This window comes from Cervus canadensis, chromosome 23 (assembly GCF_019320065.1).
Source record: "Cervus canadensis isolate Bull #8, Minnesota chromosome 23, ASM1932006v1, whole genome shotgun sequence".
Classification (NCBI taxonomy): domain Eukaryota; kingdom Metazoa; phylum Chordata; class Mammalia; order Artiodactyla; family Cervidae; genus Cervus; species Cervus canadensis.
Window position 1 is genome coordinate 47,826,470 of NC_057408.1, and position 27,394 is coordinate 47,853,863.

At 47.2% G+C, this 27,394-nt stretch overlaps 1 protein-coding gene across 1 annotated transcript in view; it reads left to right on the forward strand.

Moving 5' to 3' along the window:
* The first annotated feature begins 479 nt into the window (after positions 1-479).
* The window catches only part of NPC1 (NPC intracellular cholesterol transporter 1), a 43,744-nt gene continuing 16,829 nt past the window's right edge, over positions 480-27,394 (forward strand). Inside the window, exons 1-11 of the mRNA XM_043443794.1 lie at positions 480-676; positions 10,868-10,990; positions 11,967-12,073; positions 14,138-14,313; positions 16,932-17,099; positions 17,884-18,133; positions 19,839-19,912; positions 20,434-20,804; positions 22,006-22,232; positions 24,752-24,852; positions 27,067-27,169. Of these exons, the coding sequence (XP_043299729.1) occupies positions 620-676; positions 10,868-10,990; positions 11,967-12,073; positions 14,138-14,313; positions 16,932-17,099; positions 17,884-18,133; positions 19,839-19,912; positions 20,434-20,804; positions 22,006-22,232; positions 24,752-24,852; positions 27,067-27,169 (1,757 nt within the window). The 5' untranslated portion in view covers positions 480-619. The remainder of the gene's footprint in view (positions 677-10,867; positions 10,991-11,966; positions 12,074-14,137; positions 14,314-16,931; positions 17,100-17,883; positions 18,134-19,838; positions 19,913-20,433; positions 20,805-22,005; positions 22,233-24,751; positions 24,853-27,066; positions 27,170-27,394) is intronic.

Consider the following 27,394-nt stretch of genomic DNA (forward strand, 5'->3'; position numbering starts at 1 on the left):
TCCTTTTGGGTGACTGGGTTTGGAAAGAGAACTTGCTTGGGGTGCTAATTGGGTCCGCTGAGAAGTGGGATCTTAATTGGGAAAACTGTCCCCACGCACTCCGATTTGCTAAAACCTTCTCGCCCTCCCATTTCCAATCGAGGAATGACAAATAGGGGAGAAAGGAGTTAAAGCATCAAAACCACACACTGTTGCGACAACCCCAGAAATATCCTTCCCAGGCCGGATTCCAAATGTTCAGCTCTACCCGGGTCTCTTAGTCCCTGGCCCCACGCCGCGGCCTCAGGCGCCTCAGGGCTGAATTAGTGCAGAACCGGGAGTGGGAAGCGGCTGTGGCAAGAAGTGGTCCGGGCCCCACTAGCCCCGCCCCTGCCCCGCCCTCGCCCCGCCCTCACTCATTCCGGCCCCGCCCCAGGACGGGTCCTGGACTCGGACGGCTCCACCCAGAAGTGGGAGGAGCCGACGATGCCTTCGTCCTTCCTGACCTGCGCGCGCAGGCCGCCGCAGCCGGCGCCTGGTTTCCTCCCTCCGCGGGCGCGGGAGCCGGAGACAACCCCGGGCCCCGAGCCGAGCCTGCGAGCCAAGTCTGCCGGCGTCCGCAGCCGGTCGCCGCGGCAGCATGAGCGTGCGCGGCCCAGCCCTCGGCCTCCTCCTGCTGCTGTTCTGCCCGGCGCAGGTGAGCGGCCGCGTCGGGGAGGGCGGCGGTCTGTGCAGCGACTCTAGTCCGGTGCCTTTCTCCGGCCACGTACTCTTCCCAGTGGTCTGGAGGACGGTGGCAGCTGGGGACTGCCTCTTTGACCTGTTGTGAGCTCATTTCACCCGTGGTCATCTATTTTCTGGGTTTAGGATGTGGGATCAACAAGGGAGGAAGAAAATGGGTAGAAAGAGATAGGATTCTTATCATTTTAACCTGCCTCCCCACCCCCTTCATTCTGCCATTTGTAAGGAATTCTTTATAAATATGTTTAGGAGATCCGACTTCTCCCCTAACGATGAAGGAGAGCGGGGAGGTAAAGAAAGGTTAGTCCGGCACCAAATCGGAATTGACCTGAGTGCTTCATATAAGGCAGCTTGGTCTTCCAGAGACGGCAAGTTACTTCTTATCCGTTCCCTTTACATCCGTGGGAACCGAGACCCGCAAGTGCGGGGGTTAATTGAATTTCGCCTTGTCACAATCCTAGCCGTGGAGAGGATGGGCCTGGAACCCCCAGTCCTGACTCCTTGGGTCGGCTTTCTCTTACTTTGGTAGCCTTGGGCGTGAGCACCTCACTGCTATTTGTGTATCTACAGTTTTCTCCTTGAAAACTGGGTGATTGGGTGTTGGGGGGGGGCGTGTCTAAGGATCTAGTGCTGATTAAACCAGATCCAGTGGGAATCCCGAGCCCTGGTGCCCACTCGTAGACGTGTCTATGATGAGGGTGTAGTGAGTCACAGAGGAAGGCTGATGAAGGGGTTCCCTGCTCTAGAAAAACCTCTCTTTGAACTATATCGTTCTCAGCAGGGGTTGGGTGAGGCTGACCTGGGAACGGCCTCCTGTGGTGGGGTGGAGGGGGCTGGCCAGTCGTGTGGACTTCTGGAAGAGCACGTGTCTGGTGCCTGGTGGGGAGGAGAGGCAGAGAAAAGCAGGTTTTCGGGAGGTGGTTTGGAATGGGGTCAACCGGTAGACCACCTGCTAGCTCTGTGGCTTTGGGCTCATTACTCTTCCAAGCTGAACTTTTACTGAAGATAAACAACACCTCATAGGATTATTGGGATTCTTAAGTAACATGGTGTATGGAGGGGCCTCATCACAGTAGTAAAATCTCAAAAAAGCTAGCAGTTATTTGCTTTGAAAATACAGCTGTTCAGTTTCCTTTTGGTTTTAGGTCAGGATCTAATAGGCAGGCTTCAGGGTAAGTAGCTTTAACTTATCTCTGAAATCCGTCAGTGCCTCTTGTCCTAGGACTTCTGGGGTAGGTCAGAGGTTGGTCACAAGTTTCTTGCAAAATGCTTGAAAGCCTTGAGAAGGTTTGTGAATATGAACTGGAAACGCTTCTGTTGTATTTAAGATTGGCTCCCTCAGGTTGAAAGATGAACCCATTCCTGATCTCCTTAGGAAAAACAGTTTTAATGGCTTAATTTCTAGGCCTCATTGTGGTCCAAGTTCCTCAAGAGAAAAAAAGAACTTTAAAAAATTACAGTCAGGAGAGAGACCATAATGATGCCTAGGTAGGAATTAAGCCATTAAAATTGTTTTTCCAAAGGAGACCAGGAATGAGTTCATCTTTCAGCCTGAGATCATTGAAGAGTAAGCCTCTGAAATTGGAGCGAATGTAGGTAATCTTTCCCAGTCTCCCCCATTCCTTGATTGATGTTGTGATCAATTATTTTACTAACATAAGTAATCAAGGGAAATGAGTTTTTTAAAATTATTATTATGATTAGCAAGTGGTTAGAAAGAAGACAACTAGCTGAATAGGTCTTTGTATTCCTTCAGTGTTTGTCATTTTACCCAGAACAAAGAACTCTCTTTCCTGGGTAACCCTTCCCCTCCTTCCACTCCTAAAAGGGACTCTTGTCAGGGTGTTAATGACTGACATGCTACCTGTCCGGAAGCCTAGAGTGGGCCATCTCTAACCTAATCTCGGGTGCTTCATCTGCTCTTCTCACCCACAGCTCTGTGAAGGGTGTTAGCTCTCTAGCTAAATAAAGTGCTGTCAAAACCCTGCCCATCTTCCAAGGTCCAGTTCAAAAGCTTCATCATCTATAACATTGTTATTCCCAACGAGAATGCCTTCTCTCTGAAGTTCTAAACCTTTATTTAAATGGCTGCAGCAGCTTTTGGTGTTCTTTTGTTGTTTAGTCACTAAATTGTGTCTTTGCGACCCCATGGACTGTAGCCCACCAGGCTCCTCTGTCCATGGGATTTCCCAGGCAAGAGTACTGGAGTGGGTTGCCATTTCCTTCTCCAGGGGATCTTGCTGACCCAGGAATTGAATCTCTGTTTCCTGCATGGCAGGTGGTTTGTTTACCACCTGATCCACCGGGGAAGCATTTACAGGCCGGCACAAGATTTGGCGTTAAAAGACCTGGCGCAGATCTTGACGCTTCCTCTTACCAGGAGTAGTCTTGAGCAAGGCAGCTGCCTCCTCTGTAAAATGGGTTAATAACTCTGCCTACCAGATGATTCATATTTAAAGTTCAGCAGATGTTCCATTTGGCCAATAACATTCACAGCCTGTTCCTGGCTCCAGTGTGGCTTCTCCAAAAGCCAATGATAGATGAGGAGTGGATTTAGCCTGTTGGCCCAACCCTTGGTTCAGTTGTCACCTTGTAAAAAAAAAAAACCTGGGGACGGTATACACCCCATCTACTTTCATGATTTTATTTGACCTTGTGGCTTTTGAATTATTTTTCAAACTCGTTAGGTACTGGAGCTTGTCTAAGACAAGCTAGTAGTATAACCTTGAGCAAGTCAGTTAAACTGCAAGCCCAGGGCTCATCTATAAAGTGAAGACTGGCTGAACCCATCTAACTAAAAACGTATCTTAAATACCCATCTAAAGGCATGACTCGTGCTCACACCAGTTATCATTTGTTATGTGGATACGTTTATCCCAGATTGGCTATAAAACAGAATTCCAGAGGGTTGTGTCAGTAAAAGTCAGACCAGTCCAGCCTCCACCCCAAGTGTCCTGTCATATTTATTTGATCTGCCTACCTGACTCCAAAGGATACACAGCTTAATCTCTGGACAGCATTCTGCGGGCCACCCCCTCCACCCTTGTCCTGGGTTATCCTGACTGGCCAGACCAGCCCTGGTATTCCAGCCCTTGCTAGAGCTGAAGCGGGGCGTGTCTCCAGGTTGTGCCTGGAGCTTTCCTCATCCAGGACATCAGCAGAGATCGCCCTGTGCTCCACCTGCGTGGGCTGGCCAGGTTACAGGCATGGTGCTGGGGACAGTCCTGGATCCTGAGGAAGTGAGTCAGGACTTGACAGCTCCCTGGAGTTGCATGTAAAGGGTAGTCACTAGTCATCCAAGTGAACAGTTCTGTGTAGCAGGAGGGGCATGGTAGTGGCCGGGCCTGGCATGTTCACAATCTAAGGATACATCGGCGTACAAGCCGAGCTGGAGTTTGAACAGTGCAGCAGCTGTGGGGTGGGCGTGGGGTGGGGGGAACAGGAGGAAGGATGCTTTCCTTGGCGTTCAAAACCTTGGTTCTGGTTACTGGTTTTATCACTTACCACTCAGGTGGCCTTGGAGAATCCTCTCTGAGCTCTAGTTCTCTTACCTGTAAAATTCTGTGATGCTCCTCCATGGGGTGTCTGATAAAGAACCGAGGCGAGGAAGGAGGACTCACTCAGCTTTGTGCCCAGCACCTGGTTGATGTTCAGTGAGAATGTGAGTTAGTTAATAGCCTGAAGTATAGGATTCTGTGGCTGATGACCAGAGCTTCTCCGTGTGATAAGATGTGCTTTCATGGAGCTCCCAATTAGAGTCTGCCAGAGTTGCTGACATATAGCAGAAGGGGCTTTTTTTTTCTTTTTTAACTGTCCTGAGCTATTCCTATTATTATTGAAAGATGCTTCCCTATGCAGTCACATATCTGATAATTAAACTTTAGAGCATGTTGTGAAATAGCCGTACGGCCTAACCTTTAAAAGCAGAGACATCCTAGCCTTGTACTAAATTCTGGGTTAAAGCCAAAGTCACTTCTTACATAATCCAGTCAAGCTCCTTTAACTCATCGTGTACATTTGGATGGTTTCTGAATCAGGGAGCAAAGAGGAAGTATAACCCCCAAGCTCTGTCCGACACTTGCGACCTCTGCCCACATACACAACTTCTCGATTCTCATAAATATATGAATTCTGCTTCATCCTAGAGCAGGAGCCTGCAAGTTAGTTGTGGATGGTTTCCTTGGGACACACCCATGCCCATCTTTTACCTGATGTCTGTGGTTATTTTTGAGTTACAGCAGACAAGATTGAGTATGTACCACAGACATCTTAGGACTCACAAGCCTACCATATTTAATATAGTATCTGGCCCTCTAAGGAAAAGTTTAGGAATTTCCCTGGGTGGCCCAATGCAGGGGGCCCGGGTTCCATCCCTGGTCAGGGAAGGAAATTCTGAGTACCGCAGCCAAAGATTGCGAATGCTGCAACAAAGATTGAACATCCTGTGTGCCACAACTAAGACCCAACTCAGCCAAATAAATACGTGTGTGTGTGTGTGTGAGTCGCTCAGTCGTGTCCGACTCTGTGACCCCGTAGACTGTAGCCCTCCAGGCTCCTCTGTCCATGGAATTATTCAGGCAAGAATACTGGAGTGGGTTGTCATTCCCTTCTCCAGGGGATCTTCCCAACTCAGGGATCGAACACAGGTCCCCCACATTTCGGGCAGATTCTTCAATCTGAACAACCAGGGAAGCCCAAATAAATAAATATCAAATTAAAAAGAAAAAAGGAAAAGTTTATCCACCTGGTCCTGGTGGATCCACAGGGGACCTTATGGAACGGGAGTGTACAGAGCTCTGGGTGCAGGATGCCTGGTGGCTTGAGCATTGAGGAGGGATGCCCGTGAGCACCTTTGAGGCCACATCTAAGGTTTGCTCATCTGTAAGTTGGACATAATAATAGCACCACCTGCCTCTCCCCAGGACAGCTCACCCAGACCAGGTGAAAGGAGTCAGAGTTAAATTCAGTGTTGGCAGTGAGTCTTGGGTGAGGCTTGTAGAAAGGGAGGCTGTCCCAAGATGTGGGGGTTAGGGGGAGACTGAAATCTGTGGGCTAGAGGCTGTCCTTGGGGACCTGGATAAATACAGTTAGTTCAAGTAGAGCCAGTCACGGAGGGTAATTGAGATTTGTTTGTGAATATGTATTTAAAAGTTAATTCACTTGTGTTTGTGTAGGTGCATCTATATAGGTTTACCTATTGGGGGAAATTGAAAGCCCAGAAGACCAGGATCTAATAAATCAACATTTGTTAAATCTAAGGAATGGGATGGGGGTGGAGAGCTGAGGGGGGCACTCCATGCTATCTCACGTATACTTGTGATGTCTGAATATTTGTGATCGGTGGATATTCTGTAATTAAAATATGATCATTTATTTTTGACTTTTTAGGAATCGGTCAAATGTTTAAACGCTTAAATAGGATAGTTCTTGTGGTCATGAGTCACCCTGTAAGAGACTGGTCGGTGCCCATGAGATGAACTGGGAAGAACTATCCTTCTTTGGACTTGTCCCCCCCACCTCACCCCCACTGCCCCGCTCAGTGGAGCTTTTGCAACACTTATTATTAGAGATGCTGGGTGTGTTAGTGACTTTCAGACCTGTGGTATTTCAACCGGTGGTCACTCTACTCTGGTTAATCTCAGGATAACCGAGAACTTGCTCTCTGCAGTCCTTGCCACTGGACTTTTAGGTGGTGAAGGACATCTGAGCTCTTGTTTTGTGTCAAAATACACATAAAGTTCACGGTTTTAAAGTACATAAAGGGACATTAGGTATATCACGTGTCACGCAGCCACCACCAACCATCTCCAACGCTGAGCTCACATGTGGTGTGGTGCCCTTGGAGCCGTGTGCGTGTGTAGTCGCTCAGTTGTATCCATCTCTTTGCGACCTCCTGGGCGGTAGCCCACTAGGCTCCTCTGTCCACGGGATTCTCCAGGCAAGAATACTGGAGTGGGTTGCCATTCCCTTCTCCCCGTGATCTTCCCAACCCAGGGATCGAATCCGCATCTCCTGCATTGCAGGCAGATTCTTTTCTGTCTGAGTCATCAGGGAAGCCCCCCACCTTGGAGTCCTGGCAGATCTCAAACCTTGGTGACTTTCAGTATCAGCAGGATCTGCCCTTCCCCAGGGGAGTATGGGTATGAAGCAGCAACAGGTGTTCTTGTATCAGTAAAGGCAGCTCTCACCCAGACACCTTCCTTTTGGAAATCACGTGGTTCCCTGGGAAGACAGGTATGTGGCCTGTGGCCGAGCCCTTGGTCTGGATGTCGGCTCCGGCTGCCCTCACATTCCAGGGAATCTTCCAGGGATCTGAAGGTGCAGCCCTTGTCTTTGTTAATAAAGTCCTGGCCGATGCAGTGCTGTGGCCATTTGGAGACCGGAAATTCCGGTCATTGGGACTGCGGTTAGGTTCTGGACGGGCTGCAGAGACGAGCACGGCCCATTCAGTGGTCCACGGAGCAGTGACCCCGGTGCAGCGGAAGGAGTAAGCGCTCCAGCTCCCAAACCAGCCAGGCCTGGCTCTCCCATCAGATGTGGCCTCAGAGGAGTCACTTTACCTGTGTAACCCTCGGTTTCCTCATCTGTGAAGTGGTGTTATTTTAGTACCAGACTCACAGACCTGTTGTGGGGTTGAGCCGCCGGGGGCACCCTTAGCCAGTGGCTGGCTGCTGGGTGCCGTGGGCTGGGGGTGGTGGAGGTGGCCCCCGTGGGAACAGACCAGGTGGAGGGAGGTGATGAATGGACAGAGGAGGCCTGTGGGCTCCCAGGGGAGGGTTCAGGGAGGGCAAGGGTGAGGGAGACTGCACCAGGGAGGCTTCCCGGAGGCTGGTGGGAGAGGACCCGGGGCGTTAAACCCTGCTGAAGAGGGCCTGGTGATGGAGGAAGGATCGGTTTCCTTGTGAGCATCTCAGCTGTTGTGGTTGGAAGTGCAGCTGGAGAGGAGCTGGGGGCTGTTTGAGCAGGGAAGGAAATGGAACCGCCTTTATGGGAGGAGCAGGTGAAAGGACCAACATGGAAATGAGGCTGAACATGTGGATGAGACAGGGGCCAGGTGGTGGAGGTCCCCGGAGAGGCTCGGGACCATGGCAGCAGCCGGGCCTGGGGCAGAAGGAGGCGCTTGGGTTTCAGCTGTAGTTGAGCCCAGGGGAGGTGGAGAGAGAGCCTGGAGGTGGGCACGGGGCCTCCACCGGTGCAGCCGTGCAAGTGAGCTCAGAGGGTTGCGTGCCTGCACACAGGGTGGGGGGAGGCTGATGCCAGAGCAAGGGCCTTCATTAAAGGGTTAATTGTATCTTGTTGAGAGTCTCTTTCTGGAACTAGAATGTTCTGGTTTGAATCCTGGCTCTGCTGCTCTTGGATTCAGACTCTCTGCCTCTGTTTGTTCATCTGTAAATTGGGCATAAAATAGCACCTCCCAGGACTTCAGTGGTGGTTCAGTGGTTAAGACTCCAGGCTTCCACTGCAGGGGACAGGAGTTCTATTCCTGGTCAAGGAGCTAATCCCACCTGGCATGGTGCAACCAAAAAAAGAAGAAAAACAAAAACCACTGTCCTCTGGCTCATGCTATAAGGATGTGTTGGGTTCATAAGGTGGGAACAGTTAAAGCAGTGCCTGGCACCCAGCAGGTGGCCTGTGAGCACCTTTGGGCCCCGCTGGTTCATGCTTCTTCAAGCAGATGACTTGGGAAAGCAAACCTGAGAGCAATGACTCAAGCCCAGTTTTTTCCTGGCCTGGAAGAAGCTTCGGGTTGTTTATTTTGTTCAGGTCTTTGAACCTCTTTGGTGAAGTCCCATGTACTTCTCGGAAAACCTGGAGAATAATTCCTTACGTTTGATGGGTGGTGCTTTCTGGCTTTCTAAGTGCTTTCTCGTTTATTCCCGCATTCAGTCTTCCCACCTGAACTGTGACGTAACCGGGGTCGGGGGTGGTCAGGAGTGAGTAGGAGGTGGGAGACTCCTACTCGGCACAGCTGGGTGACCTGCTCCGGGTGCAGCCGGGCTCAGCATTTATTGAGGATCAGAGCCCAGGACTCTGACCTCCCACCTCTCAAGCTCGTTCTCCACCCCCATCTCTTCTGCCTGGTGGCTAGAAACACCTTTGCTTTGAAACAGATGGTGTAGATTATGAAGGATGATCTTGTAAATAGGACCCAGACAGCACTGGGTCATCTTTATTGTCTCATAGAGCGCCGAATGCTGAGGAAGGGGAACTTAGACTCCAGATGCCCGTCTGTTAGTCATGCTAGAGCTGTGGGGTTTTTTCTTTTTTTTTTTTGACTGGATTCTTGTCACTCCTGTGGGTGATGAGCCAGTGTGCCCCTTGGCCGGCACCTGTTTGCCCTGGTTTGTTGAGAATTCTGTGCGAGAAGGGTGGGGTGGGGTAAGAAATCCAAGGGGTGGGTCCCTAGTATGTAAGTTACAGGTCAGCATCAGTAGTTGTCACCCTCCTTGGCTTACTTGCCTTTCTACACTTCAGTAGATGGATGATGACCTTTTAGTGGGAAACCCAGAATCGGGAAGAGCAGTACTTTTCCTAGAACCACTGGGTTTACAGACAAAATTATGATTCTTTTTATATAGAAATGGTGGAATTTTGTAAGTTCTTGCCAAAGGTTTGGGACGTGGCATTGCTGAATGCTTGTCGCTTCCTCATTTCTATAAGTTCCCTCCCTCCCTTGTGGCCTAAACCTATGACTTCATGAATCAAGTTGGGGTAAGTCATAATCGCTGGTTTAAAATATCGGAAGACCTCAGAGACAAGTCTTGTGGGCCCTTAGATTTTGCCTCCAGCACCCCTCCATCTCCTGCCTGCTGTTCCTCCCATGTTTTCAGGGCCTGTTGTGAGGTTTGTGTCTTTTCATCAGGGACCAGCACAGCTCAGCTCCTTGCAGGGTGGTGTGGGTCACGTGCCCTTGTCCTTGGAGACAGTTCACTCTCTTGCATCTGTGCCCATTTTTCAAAAATGGCTTTTCCATCAGGCACCTCGGAAGCCATGGTTACTTCTCAACAGCCGCTGTTTCCCTACAGGACAGCTGACTGCACAGTCACGCCAGCCGTGACCCTGGCCAGCTTGGCAGAGCTTGGTGGCCTTGCTAATGAGATGAGTCACGCTCACGCACCCCCCTGACTTTTCTGATGCCATGTGACTCTCACATGGGGAATAGGAATGGCCCGTGAGAAATCTTTATGCAAGAGGTTTTACATTTTTTCAAGATTCTGAGTTGATTTTCCTTAAAGTATGCACATTTCTTGCTTTTTACTTAAACTCAAGAACAAGATACTCATTCTTGCTCCTCCTCCTTATGGTTTTTTTTTTTTTTTCACATTACTCATGGTGTGCTGATATTAATTAACCTGAGCAGATATGGAACTGTTCTTTCGTTATTTACACCTGACTCAGTTCCTTATCCTGATGTGTAAAAATAGAGCCTTAGTAATTATAGACTCACATACTATCTTGCTTTCTTCTACACTGATCGATAGTGATTCTTGTATGGAACTATCACTTCCTCTTAATGAATAATCTAGCAGGAAGTAGAAATCATGTAAGTAATTTCTATTACTTTCTTTGTTGACTGACTTCACAAGTCCGTTTTGAACTTTGTTGTTGTTCACTTGCTAAGTCGTGTCCAACTCTTTTGCGCCCCCATGGACTGCAGTGTGCCCGGTTTCCCTGTCCTTCACTGTCTCCTGGAGGTTGTTCAGACTCATGTCCATTGAGTCGGTGATGCCATCCAACCGTCTCATCCTCTGCCTCCCGCTTCTCCTCCTGCCCTCAGTATTTCCCAGCATCAGGGTCTTTTCCAAGATGAAGTCAGCTCTTCATATCAGGTGGCCAAAGTATTGGAGCTTCATCTTCAGTATCAGTCCTTCCAGTGAATATTTAGGGTTGATTTCCTTTAGGATTGACTGGTTTGATCGCCTTTCTGTCCAAGGGACTCTCAAGAATCTTCTCCAGCATTGAGCTTTGGGTTTATTTTAATTAATGTTTTTCAAAATGTTCAACTAACCAGTGCCTCTGGCTTTTACTTCATTTGGCAGGTACTGTTGGAAGCTTCTGTGAATGAGGCTTGAGTGGGCGTTTTTTGCTGTTGAAATTTGTGTTATCCCTGAGGCCCTAATGAACCGTTTTCTGTTGACTTTTGTAGGTATTTTCACAGTCATGCATTTGGTATGGAGAGTGTGGAATCGCATCTGGAGATAAGAGATACAACTGCAGATACTCTGGGCCACCAAAGCCATTGCCAGAGGATGGCTATGACCTAGTGCAGGTGAGTGAGTAGTCTTGAGCACTGGGAACACAAAACACTAATCAGAGATCCTCTGCAATTACACCGTAAGTATTCCCGTGGGGTGGGGGTAGGGATGGAATGAATGGGCTTCTCTTGTCCCAGACTCTTACCTGTGCACAGAGAAGATAATATACTAACTCTGCAGGCGTCATTTTTCTGGGGTTGACCATGCCTTGCTCATAAAGTTTCCCAGTAACAGGTTACTACTGAGGGACTTGGTCTTGGTACCTCCCATGTTGCTCTTTGCAACTTCTTCAAAATACAGTCAGAGTTAGCCCCTTTTGTTCCTAGATTTCAGGACTCGAGTGGACGAGGCTGCTGAGTGGCTGTGACTTGCTTGTCCTCTGTTCACTTTAGTGGTTCCTCCAGTTTCCACCGAGAGCCTGTGACCTTTGACTGCCGCCAGGAATCTGTTCCTTGTCTCTTTTACCATCCCTGATAGACAGGGATATTAGAAAAGAACTGGAAAAATCCAGATTAAAAGACTGGCTTTAGAGGCTGCAGTTATCTAAAATCCAGCTGACAGGGTAGCAGGTCTTCTGGACTTACTTGCTTCTTCCATCAGAATTTTTAAAGGCATTTGACTTTCCCTGGAGTGACTCACAGAAAATAGCATTCTGGTTAAACATAACCAAATAACCTAAAAAGAGGTAAAGTGATTGTCACGGAAAGAAAGTGAGCTTCCCAATAAGAAAAAAAAAATTGAAATGTCTCTATTGCCTCTATTTTTGTGAATCCCTGGTTATCTAGAGGAAATTTGATCACCTTTTATTTTTTATTTTATTTTTTTTAATTTGATCGCCTTTTAAAAGAATTCTGCAAGAACTTTGCAAATAGGTATGCCACCCTTGTGTACCTAAAAAAGGATAATGTGCATAAAGTGGTTTCCTCTTTGAGGAGTGTTTGTGTTTATTTAACTTGGCTACTCTGATGTTCTTATTTTCTCTCCCGAAAGGAGCTCTGTCCGGGCTTCTTCTTTGGCAATGTCAGTCTTTGCTGTGATGTCCAGCAGCTTCACACACTGAAGGACAACCTGCAGCTGCCTCTGCAGTTTCTGTCCAGGTGGGTTGACCGCCAGGCGTGCAAAGAAAATGGGTCTAAAAGTTAGTTCTTGTTTCATTTTAAGAATGCTATCTTAGGGCCTCTCAGAGATAAAGAAGAACTTCTGATAAAGTACTAATGATCAGACTTCGTTCTCGCTCTCGTTACATTCAGAGTTGCTACTTGGTTTGCTTCTGAGATGTCTTCACCCCAAAGGGGACCTGCACTGGGGTCTGGGTCTTTTCAGACTTGAGCCCCTTTGCACGGTGGAGAGGAGAGGCTCCGGGGATCCTGCCCGGGTCTCTGAGCCAAGACCCTCCTCACAGTCCTCTGCGTCACCTCCCTCCCCTGTTTTGTGCGTGGTTCTCTCTTCCTCATTGGAGCCTACCTTTGGTGACTGCTCACAAGCCTGTTCTGGCAGAGTCGGCTGGTTTTGTTGAAGTTAGTTTGCTGTCCATTGTGTTCTCTGTAACTGGGGCAGTGAAAAGGGGCACGTAAAAGATGTTCTCCAAGCTTACCCAGCAGTTTTCAAATGTGGGAAGAACGAGCTGGTGGCGGTCTTCAGAGCAGCACGTTGTGAGCACCCTGATGAAGGTGGATGGAAGGACACGTGTTCCTCTGTGCAAGGCCTCACTGCAGGTGACAGGGCTCAAGGGGGCATCCTTGTTTCTTCCCAGATTTTCAGTTGACAGTGCAGAGCGGAAAACCATCCCTCTCTATGTTCTCTCAGGACAACATACAATGTAGTAATAGATCTAATTAGATCGTCAGAGTTGAGACTCTAATCAGGCCAGTGTATCTTATGGAAGGAAATCTCATGGCTGTCTCTGGAGCCAGATTGAAGCTGTCATTCGGCCAAATATGTTTATTTAGCATCTGCTCTACGTGAGGTATTATGGGCATAAACATCAAAAGATAGCCAGGTATTTCCCGTGTTGTCAGAGGTAGCAAAGCTTTACTTATAATAGCAATGAGATGCTAATATGGAATATTATGCAACTTTCCAAACTGATGACTGTAGAAGTTAAATGGAGTAACGTGGAGAGATGTTTGTAATTTATGGAAAGTGGTAGGAAGCAGTGCACCCCAGGAACAATTTCTGTTCAGGTGGTGTAATTGTCATTCCTGTCTGTCACAGTAAAGCGTGGGACTCCTGAGAACAAGTCAGTGTGTGTGTCTGTTCCTTCACTAGACAGGAGGCTTTTGTTTTATTTTTGGCTGCGCCATGCAGCGTGTGGGATCTTAGTTTAGTTCCCTGACCAGGGATAGAACCCATGCCTCCTAACCTTGAAAACAAGGAGTCTTAACCACCAGACCGCCAGGAAAGTCCCACGAGACCAGCAGCTTTGAAGGCCAAGACCAGACCTTCCTCATGTCACGTGTGGTCATCTAGATGGGAGCAGAATGGGGGGCAATCTTGATTGGTTGTGTTGCAAGAATGCAAGCCTGATGAAGCAATAGCTTTTGCAGATAACAGGGAACTAAAGGGAAAGACAGAGGTCTTCTGCCACATAACTGGTCAACATTAGAAGCATAGCAGCGGACAGCTTGTGGTTCTTATGAAAACCGGGTGCTTCTGAAATGCATGTAGCTGGAGACCACCACTGATGTTCTTTTTATCTTCTCTAATCATGGGGAATCCTCTTGTGTTTAGAGATGGCCTAAGGTTATCTGGGGCTTGAAAGAGAGCCCTTCAGTAGGTTATGAGATGAAAGCACTAATGTGTAAATCTCATTTTTCCCCTTTTATATTCTCAGTCAGAATGTCACCATGGTAGTCCTAAGTCCTTTTGGCTTCAAGATACAGGAAACATGATCGAATTATAAAGTGCAGGATTCAGAGAGCATTTGTCTCTTGAAATTACATCTGGGCAGCACAAATGTTAGTAATTAGGGTGGTTTTTAAAGAGGTGTCTTTATTTTAACGTGAGGTTTTAGGTTTGGAATTGCTGGGTTTAATATATCCTCATGGTAATCCATTTGCCAGTTTACAATAAATTTTAAGTAGTCTTTGTGTATTTTAAATCATCTTTTTGCTGGCCCTGCTATCCATGAGATCATTCAAAATAGTTTGCTTTTTCTTTAGATGTCCATCCTGTTTTTATAATCTTATGAACCTGTTTTGCGAGCTGACATGTAGCCCTCGACAAAGTCAGTTTCTGAACGTTACAGCAACTGAAGATTATGTTGATCCTTCTACAAACCAGACGAAAACAAACGTAAAAGAATTACAGTACTATGTTGGGGAGAGTTTTGCCAATGGTAAGTAAACTTTTAAATTATCCCTCTTTTATATTTGATATCAGGACAGTGGATCAAGTTGTCCTGTCAGCTCTGTGAAAAAGGACAGTTTTCAGTTCCGTTAGCACTGAAATGCCAATGGAAATGTGAGTTGTTGCTTTGCTTGTCTTCTGGGACTTAAGCTACAACCTATGAAACAATCTCCTTAAAGTATTTACTTTAACTCCTTCCTAACTATAAGTTCCCTCATGGAAATTTTTAGTTTATGCAAGTTTATTTCTATACATTTTAGGAACCATTTGGACTTTGGTTCTATTGAACATGAAATGCATAACTTCATGAATTATTGCAAGACTGCAGAGATGGGGTGGAAGGGAGACCTAGTTGGCAGAGGAGAGATTTTGCCTGTGAAGAAACCAGTCACCATAAGGGAAAGTAAGCAGGTGTGACAAACAGGAGAATGATATCCCAGGAACTAAAGATCATAGAACAGTTTGAAAAAGACCGTGTCATGTTTGTTGAAAACGACTGAAATGAAAGAGTTCTGAAAGAATAGGACACTAACTAGGGAAAGAGAATGAACAGATTAGAAATCGAATGAACTGGATATGTTAATGAGAAATAGTCATGTAAGTGGATTAAAAGATAGAAAATTAGATGCAGCTTAATAAAGAATGTGCCCCAAAACAATAAAATGAGAGAATAAGAATTCAACAAAGTTGTTGACTATAAGAGCAACTATAGTCAGTTACTATAACGATCAATTAAAAATGTAACCAAAAAATTTAATAAAAACTTGTGCTTTGACGGATACCATCAAAAGAGGCAAAAGTATTTGCAGAGCATGTATTTAATGAAGGACTTGTATCTAGAATATATAAAGACCTCTGACAACTCAATAAGAAAGTAACCCAGTTAAAAATGGGCAGAGGATCGGAGCAAACATTTCTCCAAGGATGTTATACAAATAGCCAATAAGTTTATGAAAAGATACTTGAAATCAGTCATCAGGGAAATGCAAATCAAGACCACGACGAGGTACCACTTGACAGCCAGTAGGGTGGCTAGAATAAAAAAGATAAGTTCTGGTAGGTATTTGGAGAAATCAGAACCTTCATACATAGCTGGTGGGAATGCCAAAACAGTGTAGTCACTTTGAAAAACAGTCTGGCAGTTCCTGAAGCAATTAAACATGGAGTTACCATATGACCCAGTAATTCCACTCACAAGAAATGAAAACATATGTTCTTAATAGCCAAAAGGTGGCTATATGAAACAGCTCTATAGGACCATGGCTATATATCCAGCAACTGATATATCAATAGATAGATAAACAAAATGTGGTATATCCACATGATGGAATATTATTTGACCATAAAAAGGAATAAAATAAGGATTCATGCTGCAACATGGATAGACCCTGAAAACGTCATGCTCAGAGGTAGAAGCCAGTCACAGAAGACTATATATGATTTCATTTATATGAAGTGTCCAGAATAGGCAAGTCTGTAGACACAGAAGTAGATTAATAGTTGCTTAGGACTTCAGGGGATGGGGAGATAAGGGAGCATTAGTCAAAGGTCCTGGGTTTCTTTTCTAAGGTGATGAAGATGTTTTAGAATTGACTGTGGTGATGATTTCTCGTATCTATGGATATACTAAAAGCCATCAAGTTGTAACTTTAAATTGGTGAATTGTATGTGAATTATCTCAATAAAGGTATAAAAAAAGGAATTCGTAACTAAATTTAGCTCATTTTAAAAACTATAAAATCTTAAATGCAAGTAGAGAAAAAGTGGAAATCACTTCAAAAGAAGGACAATTGGAGATTTTCTATCCAGCAAAGATAGAGGCCCAAAAGCAATGGGATTATCACAGTTCTGAAAAAAACTATTGCTCTAGCTAATCTGCCTTACAAGAGTAAGGGTAAAACAGTGAATTTCTAAGTATCTCCCTAAAGTTTAGGGGAAGAAGGTTTTAGGAAGTTTCTAACAAGCAGTTGAATATTAATGTAAGACCCACTGAAGCCTAGTGTACTACAGTCCATGGAGCTCAGAGTCCGACACGACTTAGCAACTAAACAACAACAGAAACAAGTAAGACCCATTACTACTGCTTTCTTACGTGCGCAGTGTCATTGACATTGCTGTTTCATGTGTCTTTATGCGTACTAAAATAAGGCTCCAGAAGAGAGTGTTCCTCAGTTCATTCACAGATGAACTCTGTCCCGAAACCAGTTTTTACCCTGGAGGTTCCATCATTCGCCAGCGGTGGTTTCTTGGATGAGCTGCACTGGCTGAAGAGGCCCTGAGGGTCTCGCTTGTCCCTCCATGGGCTTCAGTGTTTCCTTCCCTGCACGGGGGTGACAGTTCTCCAGGCCCCTGTGGACTGGGATGGCCACGGCTTGTCCTGCCTTTGACTTTAAGTTGCTTGGAATCCGGCCTCGCCTGTCGCTTGCAGGGTGACAGGCCAGTGTCAGAGGTGACCGCCGTTCCTTCCCTTAGCGGCTGCTGTCCGGAGTCCCAGCCCTGCCTGCAGTGGGTCTGGGTTTCCACATTCACACGTGGGAGGCGCCCGTCAGCTCTCACCCGGGGAATGCCAGCAGCGCTGTTTCATCCTCTCCCTTCCTCCCCCGCCAGCCATGTACAACGCCTGCCGGGATGTGGAGGCCCCCTCGAGCAACGAGAAGGCCCTGGGGCTGCTGTGCGGGCGTGAGGCCAGCGCCTGCAACGCTACCAACTGGATCGAGTACATGTTCAACAAGGACAATGGCCAGGCGCCCTTCACCATCACCCCCGTCTTTTCAGGTGGGGACAGAGATGCACCCCCACCCCCCCCGCCCCAGGTTTGGTGTACTATACTTAACGTTTCTTTTTAAAGCCCAGGAACCCTAACCTGCAATAGCAAGATGAATTCAGATCAGTAGGTCCTGGAGTTTCTTCCAGCGAGAGGTAGCTGGAGAGGTAACCCCTGGGTTATCAGGGGCTGGATGAGCGGGTGGAGGAGGAAGAATTGCCTTCAGGTGTTGATACATACTTGAAGGAATAAGTCGTTTGTAAAAAGGAGCCTTTTCAAGAAATAAAATGGATAAATAATAAGGACCTGCTCTACAGCACAGGGACCTCTGCTGAGTGTTCCCTGACATCTGAGGGAGGATGGATACAGGTATAGGTATGGCTGAGACCCTTTGCCTTCCACCTGAAACTGTAACACTGTTAATCAGCCATACTCCAAGACAAAAAAAAAAATGTAAAATAAAAAAAAAAAGGAGCCTTTTCAGAAGCTCAGCCTTAGTATTAAACTATCTCCTCAGTGGAGATAAACATTTGATTGAAAGTTTACCCTGAAATGTGGTGGACTTGAATGTTGGGGATGAACCCTGTACCCAGAGTTACTGAGGTTAACTTAAAAATTTTGCAGGACTGAATAGCAAAGCACTACTCCATCACCCAGAAACCTCCAGTCTCTCTTATTCTTCCGGTTGCATGACTTCTTTCAGTGTGCTTATCATTGCATTAACATACAATTTAATGCAACCCTTGTAATCAGTTTTTTTTTTAAATGAGATTCTCAACACACTCCTTCCCGCAGATCTCCCGGCCCACGGGATGGAGCCCATGAACAACGCCACCAAGGGCTGTGACGAGCCGGTGGACGAGGTCACGGGGCCGTGCAGCTGCCAGGACTGCTCGGCCGTCTGCGGCCCCAAGCCCCAGCCCCCGCCCCCTCCTGTTCCCTGGAGGATCCTGGGTCTCGACGCCATGTACGTCATCATGTGGAGCAGCTACATGGCTTTCCTGCTCGTGTTTTTTGGAGCGTTCTTTGCTATGTGGTGCTACAGGTAATCCGTTTTGTTTCCCACCCCCCTAGACAAGAAGAGCACACTTCACCCAGTGGCATTTCTAAGCTTTCACTTGGTAGACTTTGGTTCTTTAGAATAAGAACAAAGATGTGCATTAATACAATTCCACGACTTGCTTATGTCCTGCAACTAGTCAACACTCAAAAGCCTATTTAGACATTGAGATGTTTAAAGTTAGTTTCATTGGTTTATTCAAAATGGCGTGTGATTTAAAAGACCCATTCTTTAACAGAAGGTCTGCTGAGCCAAATCTGATTCAAATCCTTTTAAATGCGGTACTGTAGTCCTTTTAGATACCTGCGTCTTGACTTAGGACAACATGTTTATTTAAACCTTTGTCTTTTGAAATAATTTTAGACTTACTAAAAGGGTGCAGAAATAGAGTTTATTTATATCTCTACTGGCTTCCTCTAATGTTACCACTCACATCACCCATGGTATATAATTTAATCAAAACCATGAAAATGACATTGGTATACCATTATTGGTTAAACCACAGTCTTTAAGTTTTACCAGTTTTTCCTCTAAGGTTCTTCCTTTTTCTGTTTTGTGACCCCATGTCACATTCACTTCTTGTTTTATTCGTCTCCTTCAATCCATGGCAGTTTTTCATCTTTCCTTTTCTTTTATGACCTTGGCACTTTTGATGAGTGCTGGTCAGTTATTTTGATTGTACCCTGATTTGGTTTTATCTGATGTTTTCTCATGATGAGGTGGAGGTTTTTGACAACATCACAGACGCAATGTGTCTTGCTCAGTGTATCATGTCAACGGCTTATAATGCCAGTATGTCTCATCACTGGTGATATTAGCCTACATCATTTGGTTTAGAAGGTGTCTGCTGGGTTTCTCCACTGTGAAGCTACTGTTCTTCCTTTGGAATTGATAAACATCTTTTGGAAGCTGTGTTGAGACTGTGCTAATACCTCATTTCTCCTCAAACTGTCGCCTGCTAATTTTAGCATCCATCTGTGGGTCTTCAACACTTAACTCTTGTGTTTTTTGCCTAATGGTGATATTTTGTTTCCCTCGTTCCTTCCCCGTTTACTAACTGGACTTACTCTGTTATTCCTTCTCCCCTACTTACTTAACCAATATTTATTTAGTTATGTTTACATAATGGACTTAAGGAAACTGTGATCTCTGTTCAGTACCATCATTTATCTTTTTGCTCAGATCTTCCCAATTTTGACCACTGGCAGCACCTTCTGCTGGTTCCTGTGTGTTTTTTAAGCATGCCCTCAGCTTTCTCAAGCTTGTTCTTTTTTCTGGAATCCCAGGATGTTTTCATATTTTCCCTGCCCCAGCCCTAGAAGCACCCTCTTCTGCAAAGAGCCCTGGTTCCTTTCACTGGAAAAGGGTGTTTCGAAACCAAGATCTAGGCTCCAGGTATGCTCATTGTTCCTGGAATATAGTGTTCACTATGTTTTTAAGGGACCTAAAACTTTTAAATGTGAGTGAGGGCTACAAGGTGAAGTTATCTTCTTAATACTGTCTTAAATTTTCCCCTGAGACTAGTGAGCAGAGAGACCCGGAGCAAGGGAACTTCAGGAAAGGAAGGCACCAGTTAGGAAGGAAGCAAACAGACTGAGGAATTAAGCTTTTAACAGGGTTGTGGGAATGTCAAGAACAGTCTTATGATGCTGAAGTCCACTAACACGACTTACATGCTTTTATCTTTCAGAAAACGCTATTTTGTCTCCGAGTATACCCCCATTGATGGCAATATACCTTTCTCTGTAAACGCCGGTGACAAAGGTAGGCACATTTGTGCTTACGTAAGAGGGTTGGAGCCGTGTTGGCAGGAGAGTGTTTATTTCTTTACCATTTACGTGCCTCTTCTGGGAGCAGCACTGAGCTCGTGCTGGGGACACGACTACGATGGAGACAGAGTCCCTGTGTTTGCGGCACTGACAGCCGGAAACGGGGTGGCGGATGGGAAGCTCCTGGTTCATAATATCTGTAGAGTGATGCTGGCCTGGGGTGAGAGCAGGGGGGCAGGAACAGTTGGAGGGAACTGCTTTGGCTGGAACACTCAGAGCACTTTGCTTTTCCAAGGCTCATGTGTGAGTCCTGTCCCTCTCGGGGGGCTCGTGGTCACGGTGGGCAGGTGAGCGGGGCCTCCAGCAGACAGGTAGCTGGGCGGGGTGGGGGATGGTCTCCTGCACGTCCCTGGGTGTCCCGCCACATGCAGTGGTAGTTAACACTCTCCCTGTTCCGACTTTCAGGAACGGCTTGGCTCTTAACCTTCACCCTCCTTTCCTCTCCTGCTCTTCCAGGGGGACCGACCTGCTGTGACCCTCTGGGCGCTGCCTTCGAGGCCCACCTGCGGCGGCTCTTCGAACGGTGGGGCTCCTTCTGCGTGAGGCACCCCGGCTGTGTCGTGTTCTTCTCCGTGGCCTTCATCGCTGCCTGTTCCTCGGGCCTGGTGTTCATCCAGGTCACAACCGACCCGGTGGACCTCTGGTCGGCCCCCGGTAGCCAGGCGCGCCGGGAAAAGGAATACTTTGACACGCACTTCGGGCCCTTCTTCCGCACTGAGCAGCTCATCATCCGGGCCCCCCACACGCAGCCACATACATACGAGCCCTACCCCTCGGGAGCCGATGTCCCCTTTGGGCCTCCCCTCGCCATAGACATTCTGCACCAGGTAATCGGCTCTTGGCAGAAACCACTTCCGGGGGACCCAACACCAGGCCAGCTTTCGACCAGTTCACTTGATGTGGGTTTCAGGCTGAGTGTGATGGTTTATCTAGTAAACCTTAATGATAAGACACTTTTCACTTACTTTCAAAAGAGTGATCAGTGTTGAACTTAATGAAAAATCTGCTGTAGGCCGCTTTTGTGTTTATTTCATACAGTAGGTCTTGCTTGAAATTGAGAAGAGCATTTCTCTATTGAAACAGAATGTATTTATTAATATATTCACCTTAGGAACTTACTAATTTTTTTTCCACTAGTAATGGAAAAGTAATACACCAGGACCCAAAGGGATAAAGCCTCTCGTGTTGTCCTGGAGACCTCGGAGGGGCTGCTGGATCACTGCGGACCGCCCCCACCACCACAGGAGTGACCTTGTCACTGCCTGAATGTGGGCCCCTGGCCTGCGTTTGGAATAAGATCCACCCCATGGTCCTACAGAGTCCTTTAAATGTGCCCATCCTCCCTTCCCACACTTGCCCTGGAGAGCTGTCTGTGAATCAGCTGCCTCCCTCTTGTTTCTTAATGAACAGTTGTACAGTTGCATACTTCTTCCTTTCAACATTGCTCTTGCCCTACGGAATGTCTGATAGCTTGAGAAAACATCAGCATGTTCCCAAGAGTCTAATAGAATCTTTTTTGCACCCAGTGACCGTTGCTTTCTCCCAGCTTGTTGCAAAAGATGCACATGTTGTCATTTACCCCCTGGAGTGTATTTGTATTCTCTACTAGAAAATACAAAAATATATGTAAATAAGCATAGTATGGAGCAAGGTGGTGTTTGTTGGGGGTGGGAGGGCCTGTCAGGAAGACCCAGCAGATGACCCAGGCTCCCCTTGGCGGTCACTCTTTCTCCAGGTGGGAGGGCACATGTTGGTGTGTCCTGCACTGGGATGTGGCCTGTCCTGGTGTCCCATCCCCCTCTCTCTGAGTGCCCCAGTTTGCTGATCCTCAGCAAAATTATAGTAAATTAAAAAAAATTTTCATCCTCATTTATCTCAGTCTTCTCCCCTGTTTCAGGAAGGATTTTCCCCAAAGACTCTTTATCTTCTAACCTCCCCCCCCCTCCCCAGAGCAATAAGAGTTAATCAGCATCTGAGGGAAAACCGATGTATTTCTGGGTTTGTTTATTTTAAAAAATCCTCTTTCAGGTCCTTGACTTACAAACCGCCATCGAGAGCATCACTGCTTCTTACAACAACGAGACTGTGGCCCTGCGGGACATCTGCGTGGCGCCCCTCTCGCCGTACAACCAGAACTGCACCATTCTGAGCGTGCTGAACTACTTCCAGAACAGCCACTCCGTGCTGGACCACCAAGTTGGGGACGACTTCTTCGTGTACGCGGATTACCACACGCACTTCCTCTACTGTGCCCGGTACGTGGCGGGGGCGGTCCTTCCTCCGTCCCTCCAGCAGGTGACACCTGCCGTGGTCACACACTGCTGTAGGTGCTAGAGCCCCGGGCGGGAGCAAACAGCAGGACCCTCATGGTGAAGCCTTTGTTCTGATGGAGGGAGACAGCCGGTGAACGGTAGATACTCGTTCTGATGCCAGGTCAGGGCAGTGCCAGGTCCAGGCGACGCCATGGGGGAAGGAAACCGGGTGAGGGTAGGTTTGCATGGGAGGTGCCACTCCAAGTGCCGCGGAGCCTGCCCAGCGGAGGGGAACAGAGGGAGCCTGTGAGAGTTGGGGAAAAGCTTTCCAACTAGATGGACAGCAGGTGCAAAGGCCCTGGGGTAGAGTGTTCACCATGTGCCATCGAGGTACCTCCCAGCCCCTAACTCCCTCCCAGCTGGATTACACCTAGTTGCATCTGCCACACCACCCCAAGCATTTCTGAGCTGGTTTCTTGGTGCAAAGACAGAAGCCTCTAATGCCTTTTCTTATCTTTCAATATAAATTGATTCCACAACACTGACTTTTCAAAACATGCGGCGTCCCCTCGAGGGGTGGGGGCCGGACTGGAGTTCACTTTAGATGGGAGAACACTGAAGTGGCTTCGCGTCGGAGGCTTGTCTGGCTGCACAGGCCAGCGTGTGGTTTGAGTTAGTCACAGAGGAGCCGCACGAGGTGACCTGTGAGGCGACCTTTAGGCCTGCTCTGTGGCAGCAGGAGCAGCTCGCTTCTCTGCCCTCCCTGGACGCCCTGTCACTTGGCCTGACCTGGCCCACAGACAGCTGTCCAGCCATTTAGACAACCACTGTGGCTGTTCGTTCGTTACAGAAGCAGAGAAATTGCTCCCCATCACCTTTGAACGTGCTGCTCAATTAACCACGTCTCCACAGCCAAGTGCTCTGACTTCTGGCCCAGTTCAGTGACTTGAGGTTCCATCTGTTTTTGTTACTGGAGTGTGGCTGACTATAGGTGTTTGTGCTGTGTTTATTGTCTTCAGGAGGTAACCTCTATAAACATGAGCCCTTGAAGCAGTAAGTGTAGCCCGTGTATCCCCAAACGAGCATTCTCTGAAGCGCAGTAGTACAGGGCAGCCAGGGGCAGTTAGAGAGAAAAAAAAAAAAAAAGGTTTTGCATTATATAACTTTAATATTAAAGGAAAAAATTATTTACTTTTTGTTTTACAAAATAAAACAGAAGTTTGGCAGCGGGGGAGACGCACAAGATGGGGGTGTATCATCCGAGGGGAGCGTGGTTTGTCCAGGTGTGGAAACACTGCTGGGAGCACCCCCTCTCCTGCGAGGCGGGCTCTATGTGGTCTGTGGTCACGCCTGTGCATCTCCAGCTTTGAGTTACTTCACCCTCCAGCTTTCTCTGGGCTTGTACCCTGGAGGGAGGCCCTGCAGGAGCCGGCCCAGGACCACTCACAGGCCTCCTGTGTTCCCTGGTTAATACCCCAGCAACACATAAAGGCATCAACACCTACCACTTATGGGCTCCCTGGACTCTTCCTCACATGACTCTGTGGATGTTAACTTGAGAGCGATGAGCTCTCAAGCCCACGATGTGGTGGCATAGCCCCACGTGTGTGGGTGGACAGGACCCAGCTTCTGACTGCAGCCCTGTAGCCTGTTTGCCCCAAGCATTGACCTGACCTTCCGTGGCTCGAGTCCGTCCCCACGCACTGAAGGACGGTGGTTCAGGTATATATGAGGACCTTCATGTGTGCCCCGAGTCCAGCTGACATCTCTCCTGAAACGCTGGTTGTCTGTCTGTCGGCCCTGCACTGCCCGTGTCCCTGCCTGGTCTCTGGGTCCTTCTCACTGGTTGTCTGTCTGTCTGCCCTGTGCTGCTGGCATCCCTGCCCGGTCTCCAGACCTCTCTCTGTTTTGCCACCGAGTTATGTTTGCCAAACAGTTCTTGATCTCCCTTTCCTTTGATTGCTCCCAGGTGCCGACAGAATATAAACCCCAACCACGGTCAAGATGCTTACCCCCTCCTTCCATTGCTTCCCTCTTCCTTCCCAGCCCCACCCCCTCCTTGGGAGGCCCTCATCATGGGTACCCCACGCACAGACCCAGGACTTCCTGTGGTCCCTCAGGCCACTGTCTGTTCTCTTCTTTCCTCATTCCTCTTTCCCCTTTCCTCTTCCTGCTGGTATGGTGCCTGGAAGCCTTCACCTCCTCCTGTGCCGGTGAATTCTCCCTCCTCCTCAGAGACTGGATCTGTACATAAAGTTCTCTTTATAGTGACAGCTTTCACCACGTATTGGCAGCTCCCCTCCTCTCTGCACCAGCTGATGTCAGCCACATCTCGCTGTATTTGCCTGCCTCTCTCTCAGCGACTCTGAGTTCCCAAAAGCAAATACTGAACTGTGTCGTTCACCCAAGGGGACCTCAGGCCCATGTTCTTAATCAGCCTCGTGACTGTTGTGTAAGCATCTGGGTCTCCGTGATGTGTTGCGGTTGTTCTAACTGGAAGGTGTTCTCTGAATTCCTGGCAGGGCTCCTGCCTCCCTGAATGACACCAGTTTGCTCCACGATCCTTGCCTGGGGACGTTTGGTGGCCCAGTGTTCCCGTGGCTTGTGCTTGGCGGCTACGATGGTAAGTGAGAGAAGCTTTTACTCTTCTTACTGGATAAAGCAATCTTGGTTCTGTCATTAACACTCAGGTGGTAATTATGAGGATTTCATCAAACACTCATTAACTACCCAATATACTGCATCCCAAATACCATATCTCCTTTGGCTTTAGGTTTTATTGTGCATATGGAGGAAGTGGTTTTAGCCATTTTTAGGTTACTTTCTGGGAAGCTGTCAACAGCTAAGGACATTTTCCCAGAACAATGTCACTGTTAACATCCACATAATATGTTGCTCAGCCTCAAGTTCATGAGACCCTTGAAACTCATCAAGAGAGCCTCCAACAAGTCCATGGACCTCGGGTTAAAAACTTCAGTAATGGAGGAGAGACATGTGAGAGATAGGGGGAAAGAAAACAGATTTTTTTTTTTCCTTCTAAACCAGTTGGTTAAGGAGTCAGACACTTCCAGTGGGAGGAGCAGTGGGGCTTTGCTCAGATTATTCCAGGTAGATGGGGTAATAACTCACGTGGCAGCTTTGGCTTCTGAAGCCTAATTATAAGCAGCTCAACAGGTTTTTCTCCAGCCCGTTGAAGAGGCCAGATGTTCTTCTCATCTGGTGGGAAGGGAGAGATTGCAAGCTATAAAGTAATTTTTAGATGGAGAAGGCATTTCTAAGCAGGACACACAATGCGAAGCCACAAAAGGAAACCCTGATGAGTTTGGCTGTGTGAGAATTTAAAGTTCCTGTGTAGAGAACAAACATAAAGTTTTAAGAAACTGAACAAATGGCCAACTGGAGCAGGAAAAAAGTTAGTATATGTAGCAGTGTTTCCTTAATACATAGAGAGCTCTTGAGGAAAAAAGACAAGGTCAGCCCCCCAAAAGAAGTGGGCAGAGCCGTGTTCGTGTTAATAAGAGAAGACGTACAAAGGGCTTTTAATTATATGGAGAAAATGCTGAACCTTACTTCAAGCTAGTGAAATATCTCTCACTCCAGTCTTTCACGTAACAGACAGATTAGCAAAGATCTAAAGTGAAAGCATTAGTCACTCAGTGGTGTCTGACTCTTTGAAACCCCATGGACTGTAGCCTACCAGGCTCCTCTGTCAGTGGGATTTCCCAGGCAAGAAGACTGGAGTAGGTTGCCATTTTCTCCTCCAGGGGATCTTCCCAACTCAGGGATCAAACCCCGGTTTCTTGCATTGCAGGCAGAGTCGTTACAGCCTGATGGGCTTCCATGGTGGCTCAGAGGGTAAAGCAAAGATCTGAGAATTTGACAAAACCCTGTGTGTGTGAAACCCTGCTGTGGGCAAACTGCATTTTGGTGGGAGTGTAAATGGTTCTAGAATATAAGCTCCAGGAAGGTTGAGATTTTTAATTTCTGTTGCTCATTAATGTATCCACAGTCCCTAAGATAACACTGGCACACAGTAGGTCTCAGCAAATACTTTGTTGAATAAAGAAATGAAAAACAGGGTGGCCTCTTTGGAGGGCAGTTTGGGAGATCCATCCAAATTAAAAATGCACATTTTTTTTTTCTGAATTCTGAGTGCTTGTAAGATTTGATCCTACAAATATGGATTTTATGTGTTAGAAATATCAGGTTAATTTTTGTAGTAATTCTACTTATAATACCAAAAAAAAAAAAAAAGAACTTGCAAAGATATCCATCAGCCGGAGATGGAGTTAAACTGGACTAGAAAACATCATAAGCAGAAACAAGAATAAGGAAGTGCTGCGTCTATTAAAGCAGCATTCTCAGGATGTAAATTTAAAGGCAGTGTTTGCAGAAGGGTGTGTTACTATTTGTGTGAACAAGAAGGAAAGGGGAAGGTTGTGCTTGTGCACGTGGTCTGTGGCTGGAAGGGGCCGCAGCCGCCACGGTGTGAGGAGGAGAGCTAAGACACAGATGGGGACGGAGGGAGGAGAGACTTTTCCCCGAACACCTTTCCGCTTTGTTTGAAATTGTCACCCAGCACGTGCTGGGTAGTCATGATAGAATGACAACTGCGTCTACATTTGCTCGAGAGTCCCCTTTTCTCCCTAGCTGAACTACACAAGCGCCAGGTCAAGTGACCTCCCATTTTGTTCCACGAGCTCAGGCTTGTTTAAGCTTCAGACCCATGAGAAACCGGGCACCTAGCCAGCTTGTGATTTTTCTCCCCCTCCTCGTATTGATCTGGTTTTCTGCATGCTTGTAATCTGCTTTTTGATGTCACCTTTTTCCTTTCTAGATCAAAACTACAATAACGCCACAGCCCTTGTGATTACATTTCCTGTCAATAATTACTATAACGATACAGAGAAGCTCCAGAGGGCCCAGGCCTGGGAAAGAGAGTGAGTTGCTCACAGGGTTGGTAAACCAGCTGCTCTCCTCAAAGGAAGGTGGACGCTAGCGTCCATTGATGACACTAACGTCATTTATATGACGTTCAGCTGAATTAACCAACATCAGATCTAAGTCATGCCATTTTTTTCACTTGGTTCTAGTGATACTGTGAAAAATACATAAATTAATTTGCTTGTAAACATTCTTTAAATACATAGTCCTGCAACAGGAAC